Source organism: Micropterus salmoides, unplaced genomic scaffold, assembly GCF_014851395.1.
Source record: "Micropterus salmoides isolate LMB-PRFRI ecotype aquatic unplaced genomic scaffold, ASM1485139v1 Ms_hic_scaffold_13, whole genome shotgun sequence".
In the NCBI taxonomy this organism is placed as follows: Eukaryota; Metazoa; Chordata; class Actinopteri; order Centrarchiformes; family Centrarchidae; genus Micropterus; species Micropterus salmoides.
This window is the reverse complement of record NW_024040374.1, coordinates 9,342,863-9,352,196: the sequence shown is the minus strand read 5'-3', so window position 1 is coordinate 9,352,196 and position 9,334 is coordinate 9,342,863. Positions and strand designations below refer to the sequence as shown.

The window sequence follows — 9,334 nt, the reverse complement described above, 5'->3', positions numbered from 1 at the left end:
CCCTACAGAGGGAAGGAGAGGAAGTCAGGAAGCTGCCTGCTTGTGCTTGTGACAGCCGTTACCAAAGAAAAGCACTGTTAAAAAAACGACCAAAAAAAAGGTCGGACTTGATCTACAACTCGGGTCCTTTTCGGTTAAGAGTAAAACGCCCAAACAACCACCGACATGTCGAAGAACACCGTGTCCGCCCGCTTCAGGCGAGTGGACGTGGACGAGTATGACGAGAACAAATTTGTGGACGAAGAGGACGGAGGAGAAAACCAGCTGGGTCCTGACGAGGCAGAGGTGGACTCCCTCATCAGACAATATCCTTTACATGATTAGCTAGATTGTCGGTTAGCAGTCACGATCTGCTAAGGAAACCGACAAGTTTGTGTGTATTATTCTGCATATTTCCTCTATCTAAATATATGTACACACATTTGCTGTTGTACCGCCTGTATGAATGGGCGTTTTGCAAGTAGGCCAGTTACTGTCCAGACTTGCCTGGCAGTCACATTCCAGGGATTTCTGCCCCAAAACAAAACCGGCTGTGAATGTATATTAAGTGTAAGCTAGTATGCATTTGTGTAACTACAGGTTCACTATTTAATTTTATAAAACCATTTAATAACCCCACTGACATTAAATACTCGTCCAACTTTATTGTGGTTCTGCAAGTTAGCTTTGTAAGATGAGTGTTGCGGAAGCAGAGGTTTGACTCCTGAGCTTTGAAAAAAAGCAGTTTTCTCTTTGATACATAACTTAAATTTCGGGTGCCGGTGTTTATGGAGAGGTTTTTGCTGTGTTGGAAGTGTTGCTGTAAACTCTGCATCCAGTTTTATCCAGTTTCAGTCGTATAGGCCTTATAAGGCATGAAAGTGCTCTACTTCCTCATTGAATAAGGTAGTTACCTCCCACTTCATGTTACAGTAAACCATTTTTTGCAAGTCTGACAACAACAATGCTCAGAATATGAACATAAAAACAATGATGTAATGTTTAATTGTTCCTTCTCTCTATACTTGCTGTGCAGAGTACACAATTCAGTGTCTGTGCTACTAGCCCTCCACTGTAGCTCAGCAAAGAAACGCTGTGACGATGGTATTTCGTACTACAAACCTACATTATTATTATTATTAGTTACGCCTACAGTAACTAATCACAAGATGGATGAATTAGAATTGTGACTGCTTGATGTTGGGCTCATGTATCATATTTGGGCTCTGAGCCAACATTGTGATTTGGAGGTGGGACCCTGCTGTGCTGTGTTGCATCCTTAATCCTCCCTGCACAGGGAATCTCATGGAGGCTTTACAAGCAGTTCTGAAGAACCCGCCAATCAACACAAAGAACCAGAACGTCAAGGTGGGTTTGGTTTTCTCGGTCAGTAATGGTTTGACTGTTTGCTACATTTTAGTTTTTCTGATAAATCACTTTGTAGGCTTTTACACTCTCGAATGATGAAATAATTAATGATTGGTGAGAAAAGGTTCTATGGATGTACATAGTAGAGATATTGAGCCCTCTTAATACACACAGTAGCAGATCTTGTTGTTGTAGACCCATGGCCTTTTGAAACACATCATTTTGAAATGCAGCTAAAATCTTGTGGCTATTTATTTTTAACTGAACTGCCATTTTTTAAAAACTTTATTATTCATATTTATTATATATCATCCATCTATCCGAATAGGCTAGCAGATGGGCGGTGGGAGACATGGGCAGTGATTCGGAGGCTAGTATATAACTGAACTCTGTAGCAAATCTCGTCTTCACATGTCTTCACATTTTTCTTTTCAGGATCGTGCAGAAGGTTTGGTGCTGAAGGTACTCAGCGCCTTTAAGAGCAGTGACATTGAGAAAGGGGTGCAGTCCCTCGACAAGAACGGCGTGGACCTCCTGATGAAATACATCTACAAAGGCTTCGAAAGGCCGTCAGAAAACAGCAGCGCAGTTCTACTGCAGTGGCATGAAAAGGTAAATCTTTACACTACGTTGTCGGACATTATCATAAAGGGACAGGAGGAGAGAGAGAGACGGGGAATATTTCCTAAAAAACCCTCTAGAGACACTATTAATTTTATGAGTGCACCAATCCAGCCTTTTCTCTCCCAATGCTGATTCTGATAACCAAACTCACTGTGTGGAACTTATTAGGATCATTCTTATATACAGTAACATTACGCATCACATAACTTTTCAACACTAAGTGTGGGGCTGTTCATACACCGCGCAATTTTTATTATATTGTTTGCAACATTTTATAATAAAATTAAATAATTTTACTCTAACATGCCAAAGAAAAGTGTTAATGGTTTACATAAGGTGACATACTAATCATCAACAGTTATCGCTGGAATAATGTAAAAATATTAGGGCTGGGCATGTTAACGCGTTATTATTGCTTTAATGCATTAATTAATTAACCCCAATAATTATTTTATCGCACATTAACGCAATTTTTATTATTATTATTATTGTTTTGAAAGTCCCTTACTCACCGGCTCTGAATACACATACAGTCAATCCATGAGTCACAGGAGGGGCGGGATGTTGATCAGCCTGCAAATCACCCACTCCCAGTGGAGGGAGGCTTCGGCAGACTGCGCTGCATGCAGCATGTGGGAGAAGTAGACAAACAAAAGCAAGATAAGCGATCAAATGCCATAGCGAAGTGGAAAGCTACACACTGCATGCTGATTAGTACTGGGGAAGATGTCGGCCTTAGGAACGTTCTTAAAATCACAACGTAGTCACTTGGCCCCACAGGGTTGCTCTTTGCTCCGGTGATCAGACAGGAGACACCTCTGCGAGTAAACGGCAGGCACACTATGGAGAGTAACCATGGCAACGGCTTCTGTGCGCTACACAGCTGTAGCCGATTTTCTGCGATTAATTGCAGAAAATCATGCAATTAATTGCGAATAAAAATTTTAATCGTTGACCAGCTCTAAAAAATATTTCTTAAAAAGCATCATGTAGGGCTTCTGTCTACCACAGTGGAACTATAAAGGTCACTTTGAGATAGACTAAATGTAAATAAAAGAAATCGCCTCAGTTGTATTTTTCTTATTGTGTCTTCAGGCTCTGGCAGCTGGAGGAGTGGGAAGCATCGTCAGGGTACTAACCGCAAGAAAGACGGTCTAAAACAGGCGCAAAGGATCAGCTCACTCCACGTCGCAGACCGATGCAGGGGGAAACAGATGGCATAGGGACTAAAAGGAAAAACTGTTTTTTAACCCAATGTGATCCTGCTGCGTTAGACTAGACTAAAAAAGACTAAAAATCTGGGTCACATCAGGTTAAAAAATAGGTTTTCTTCTTTCTTCCCATGCAAGATCATAGCCTGCTAAATCCTATTCCTCACAGGGTGCTACAGATAACCCCATGTGTCTGTGCTGCTTCCCTGATCTATTTACATATATATGTTAACGTATGATTCCCCTACCCACACAGTATGCACTCATTCGACACACCAGTGGTTCCCAACCTAGGTGAGATAAATCATAGAAACATTAATGAGACATTCCTCTAGTCTTTACTTGATCATTTTACCTATTCAGGCCTGTAAAAATCATTCAAATAAAACAAGGGAAAATGTTTCAAGTTTGAACTGGTCAAATGCAATAGAGGTTGGGAAAAATGTTGGGAGCCACTGCTATACACAGTACCTATAAACTCATGAACAAACAACAGGCATGACTCCTAGTAATGTATCCTCCATTGACTTCCACACAAACACACATAAGGTTTCAGCTTTGTTTCTCTCAGGAAAACTCTCTGTGTTTGTTTTACATCATTCTCTTGTGTTATCTCTGCAGTAGAGACTTCCTGATGGAATAAAAAGCCTGATTCTCTGTCAGTAAATCCTCTCATTGCCTCTCCGTATAACACATTAGCAGCAGGGGTCTCCTGAAAAGCACAGTCACAGATGGAGGCTGGTGGATTTGCTCATGGGGGTCGCCATTGCACCCTGAGGAGGAAGGGGGAGGAGAAGGGTGGTTGGTGTCATCTATCCATCCTTTAATGCTGCCTTCTGCCACAGTTAAGGATTATTACCCACGATGCATCTCCACCACCACTCTTATTAATCCCATTTTACCATTCATCACATCCTGTGTATGTCTGATTTTCTCATGCAGCCTCTACTACTGTACAGGGCATTATGTGGCTTTGCTGGTACTGTTTATAGGAGCTGTTTTCTTTCATTTCAGGAAAATAACCCAGAGAATTCTTGCTCAGATATATTAATTTTATTTTGGTATTTAACAGAAAAATAATCTAGGATTAAACATTTTCTTCTTGGTTTTGTTATTGTTTTATGGTAATGATTTTTGCCTCAAGGCCAAATCCCTACTTAATCAAAATTAAAAACACAGCTTAAAAGGGTTGACAGTATCAGGATATAGTAAGATAAGATAATGAATATTCTGTCTCTCTGAATATTGAGATGGAGTTTTATGTTTGCATGATCACAATTTTTTGAGTTTGAGTATTTTTTTCAAGCATTTCATACCTGTCTTTTGTACATGTTATGTGTCTCAGTGATTTTTGTAATGAATCTGAGTTTAAATTTATGCTTGTTCACTCAAACAAATTCTCCACACATGGTATTGTCTGGCAGTGGGAAATCAACTGTTACTACCACAAATACTTTGAATTTCCATGCATTATATTCAGTGAGGCGGAAAACTGGAAATGTAAAAGTTTTATCTGCCTTATCAGGCAGATTACATCTGTTGCCAAATGATTTATTTGCTTTCATTGTAGCTTACATTGACGATTTAGTGGTGGACTATAAACAGTATAAATGAACATAAAAGTAAAGTGTGTTTTGGTTGAAAAAGTTGCTGTTTTGAAAATAAGCAACCTTGCTTCTTATGTAGACCTAGTGATAAGGGGAAATCACTTCCAGCCTAATGCTTTGTTCATGCTTATTTCCAGCACTGAGTGGAATTTCTCAATGGATGTTGCTTTTTCTAAAACACAAAGTATCATCACAGTTGTGTTTCACTCATGAGTTACCACCAGTTGATATTTACACATGGCTTTTCATGTTTGAATACTGACATCAGTGATGATGCATCCAGACATTAGATTCCCTTTCTAATGCAGTAACATCTAGTTTTACATGAAAAGAAAAAGGAATACGGTCTGGTTTCCTCTTTTGCTCCATGTATTCTAGAGAGATGCTCTTTTAGCTGAGGGTGAGAAGACAAGGGAACATACCAAACTGATGTACAAACTGCCTTACTCGATATTCCTTTTTTATGTTTGTGCTTTTTTGACAAAAAAATAAAAGGTATGAATGCTGATCATAACTTTGTCACGACTTTTGATGATGTTTTACAGAGAGATACAGTAAGTAGATGCTAAATGGCTGCTGTACAGAGACCAAGGTGAGCACAAACAAAGAATGTCTCTTTTTAAGACAGACAGACTTCACCCAAACAAACGGGGCTCAGATATGTTAGCTGCTCACATACAGCATGTGGTGCGGTCCACACATGACTTATGTGAATGACTAATCATTCATGCAGAACACCTGGACACACCACCGCTCACTGAACAGATCTCTGCCTCACTGCCACAAACAACTGTCTCCACCTGCTGGCATGTAAAGCCGTCTGCTCCCAGCGCTGTTCCAAAGACTTCTATTCCTGTCATCATCACGCATAGACCAGTAAACCGAAATGTGCACATCCCACACAGAAATAATAGTAATCTCTTAAGGATTAGGACAACTGCACCAACTCCAGCACCCTGAACGAACTCATTTAAAATGGCTCTCTTCAATGTGAGATCACTTTCAAGTAAGACTTTTATCTTAAATGATTATATGTTGTCTGCAAATCTAGATTTTATGTTTTTAACTGAATCATGGTTGCAGATGAATGACTATAGCCAGCTAGCTGAACTGTGTCCGCCTCAATATGATTGTTTTAGTCAACCGAAGGTCAGTGGTCGTGGTGGTGGGCTAGTGAGCGTGTATAGGAAAAATTTAAAATGTCATCAAGTACGCTGTGATGAATTTAACTCCTTTGAAGTTCTCACTCTTAAAGTTGGAGGGCTGCAACCTATCATATTTGTTATAATTTATGGCCCCCCAAAACCGCCTGGAGGATTTTTATCAGAACTTCCTGAATTTTTATCTACTCTGGTTTTAAATTATGACAGAATTGTTCTTTGTGGCGAATTTAATATTCATGTTGATGACCCCAACAATGTTAATGCAACTGACTTTTTAAATATGGTCACTTCTTTTAACTTCAAACAACATGTCAAAGGGCAAACACATAACCGTGGTCATACACTGGACTTGGTTTTTACCCTGGGTGTCAGCATTTCCTCTGTGGAATTAGTGGACATGACCATATCTGACCACAGATGTATTGTTTTTAGCTGCGATTCGCCTGTTACTCATGCCGCCTCACCAAGCTCCGTGTGTTCTCGCATCTTTAATGAACAAAGTGTTTCAAAGTTTTGCACATTTTTTCAGAGCCAAAGCCAACACCTGTCTGATTCCAACATCAACAATCTGGTCGATCACTTCAATCATATCTGCTTGTCGTCGTTAAATATTACTGCTCCTCTAAAGCTTAGGCCTACGTCTAAAGCTAGTAAGCAACCCTGGATAAATGACAGCATTCGCAGCCTCAAAAGGGAATGCAGGAAAGCAGAGCGCAGATGGAAAAAATCCAGTCTCCAAGTCCATTACCTCAGTCTGAAGGATTTATTAATTAACTACAATAACATGGTTAAGGATGCGAAAACACAATTATTTACACAATTTTTCTGAACTCATTACTACACATAAACACAATCCCAGGTTTCTATTTAAGACTGTGGATCAGCTGGTAAACCCAACCCCTCCTTGTGCCTCAGCTGGAAGTAATGATGACTGTGAATTGTTTTTTATTTTACCAATAAGGTGGTGTCAATCAGAGCCTCTATTACCCCCGCGGCCTCTTACTCAGAGGTTCCTCACCAGCAACAAGAGAGTTTTAACCAGTTTTATCCCATCGACTTGTCTGAGCTTTTAAAAACAGTATCACAAATGAGAGTGTCCTCCAGCCCACTTGATGTAATACCTACAAAGTTTTTACTGAAAGTAATAGATTCTGTTGGGCCCCATTTGATCTCTGTTTTCAACAGCTCTCTATCTACTGGTTGTGTCCCTGATTATTTTAAAACGGCTTGCGTGAACCCACTTTTAAAGAAACCTGGTTTAGATCCCTCCCTCCCACATAATTTTAGACCAATTTAAAACTGCCAAACTGCCTTTTATTGCAAAGATTCTAGAAAGAATTGTGTCCAAACAGCTGCTCACTGTACTGGAAAATAACAAAATATTTGAAAAGTTTCAATCTGGTTTCAGGAAGTACCACAGCACTGAGACTGCCCTGCTTAAAGTCACCAATGACCTTTTAATGTCTGCTGATGAAGGTATGTGCTTAGTCCTGGTACTCCTGCACCTTAGCGCTGACACCACTGATCACAACATCATGTTAGACAGACTGAGGCACTGGGTGGTTTTCCTCCTACCTGTCAGATAGGAAGTTTTGCGTGTCTGTAAACAACTATGTCTCTTCGTTCTGTCCAGTTAAATATCGTGTGCCTCGGGTCGGTCTTAGGATCCATTTTGTTTTCCTTGTATCTGCTTCCCCTTGGACATCCATATCCATAAACATGGAATTTCTTTTCATATTTATGCTGATGACACACAAATATACTTGCCCGTCAGATCCACAGACCCTGGAATGCTGAGTTCACTTAACAACTGCCTTTGTGAAGTTAAATGGATGTCAAATAATTTCCTCCAGCTGAACTCAGACAAAACAGAAATCCTGGTCATCGGGTCCCAGCAGATGGCAAAACAAATACTGCCATCTGCTGGTTCCCTAGTAAATCACATTAAGCCTGTGGCAAAGAACCTTGGTGTTTGGTTTGATAGTAATTTTAATTTCGAGCAGCACACCACAAAGCTTGTTCAATCATGTTTTTATCAACTTAGAAATATTCGATCTATGTTAACTTTTAAGGACACCGAGACCATTTTACATGCCTTCATCTCATCACGCCTGGATTATTGCAACAGCCTTTTCATCTGTTTAACCCAAAAATCTATTGATCGACTCCAGACTGTCCAGAACTCAGCTGCCAGGCTTTTAACCAGAACAAAGAAATATGACCACATTACTCCTGTTTTAGCTTCAGTACACTGGCTCCCAGTATGTTTTGTTGTCTGTTCCAGAGTCTCGACTGAAAACTAAAGGGGACAGAGCGTTTGCTGTCAGGGCCCCGAGGCTCTGGAACAGTCTGCCCGAGGAAATCAGGTCAGCTGAGTCAGTGAACTCTTTTAAGTCCCTTCTTAAAACATACTTTTATAGGAGAGCCTTTCCCGATCTTATTTGACTTTATTTTATCCCTTTTATTTTATTCTATTTTACTAATTTTATATTTATCTTAAACGTGTATTTTAGTCTTTTCAGTTTTTTCATGCTTTTATCTTGTATTGTTTTTGTAATATTGTCTTTTGGGTATTATTGTCTTTACACTTGTTAAAGCACTTTGTAACTTGTTTTTGAAAAGTGCTCTACAAATAAAGATTATTATTATTCTGGGAGATATTCTGGTGTGACTGTACAAAATAAAATTGATCTTGATAAATAATAGTATTAAATAAATAATAATTTGCTGCAGCTTTGCAAGTGCAAAATTCAGAATAAGGCAGTTTTAGCTATTATTAGCATTTGATTTAAAGATTGGATGTTACACCACTTGTCTTTTTTTGCATTTATCACAGCTGCAAACAACAAGGATAACATTTATATTCATTTTGTTTGCAGTCATTTCCCATTTATGTTCACATTCAAAATTTTGGATTTTTTCCATTCAAGCCACTTTCCCATTATTTAACCCCTATTTACATATTTATACATTATAAATATATTAGGTCATTGTTAATTTAACATGTTAATTGCTACTGGAGATATTACACAAATAAAATTGACTCATTATGATTAAAATTTGTGTTACAAATACAAAAAAATTTAAGGATTAATTTAAACAATATTGCAGATAGTGTAAATCCTTGTCTCTGATTGGCTATTCCAGAGCATACAAGTGAATAATTGTCATTTATTTATGAAAGTGATATATCACCTGTGAGTTACTCTTACACTTTGCTTTAAATAGATTGATACATTTGTCTTATTCCTCACACTCAGTTTTCTTTTTACTCCTAAACTGTCTCTTTGGAACATTCTTGAGTGTAATTCTTAAAGGTTTGATAAACCCAGATGAGACATGCTTAATATGCAGTGGTGCTGCAGACATACAGTAAGCTTAA

The 9,334-nt window shown here is 38.9% G+C and overlaps 1 protein-coding gene across 1 annotated transcript; it reads left to right on the top strand.

Moving 5' to 3' along the window:
• arpc5b (actin related protein 2/3 complex, subunit 5B) lies at positions 1-5,303 on the top strand. Its single transcript, XM_038715372.1, has 4 exons — positions 1-305; positions 1,275-1,347; positions 1,783-1,959; positions 3,067-5,303. The coding sequence occupies exons 1-4, from the start codon at positions 166-168 to the stop codon at positions 3,127-3,129; spliced, it is 453 nt and encodes a 150-aa protein (XP_038571300.1). The 5' UTR covers positions 1-165; the 3' UTR covers positions 3,130-5,303.
• Positions 5,304-9,334: the final 4,031 nt, after the last annotated feature.

Excerpts from the sequence above, each read along its gene's own strand:
- arpc5b (XM_038715372.1), top strand. The coding sequence starts at position 166 with ATGTCGAAGAACACCGTGTCCGCCCGCTTCAGGCGAGTGGACGTGGAC. Across the intron at positions 1,348-1,782 it reads CAAAGAACCAGAACGTCAAG|GATCGTGCAGAAGGTTTGGT; the intron begins GTGGGTTTGGTT and ends TTTTCTTTTCAG. Across the intron at positions 1,960-3,066 it reads TACTGCAGTGGCATGAAAAG|GCTCTGGCAGCTGGAGGAGT; the intron begins GTAAATCTTTAC and ends TTGTGTCTTCAG.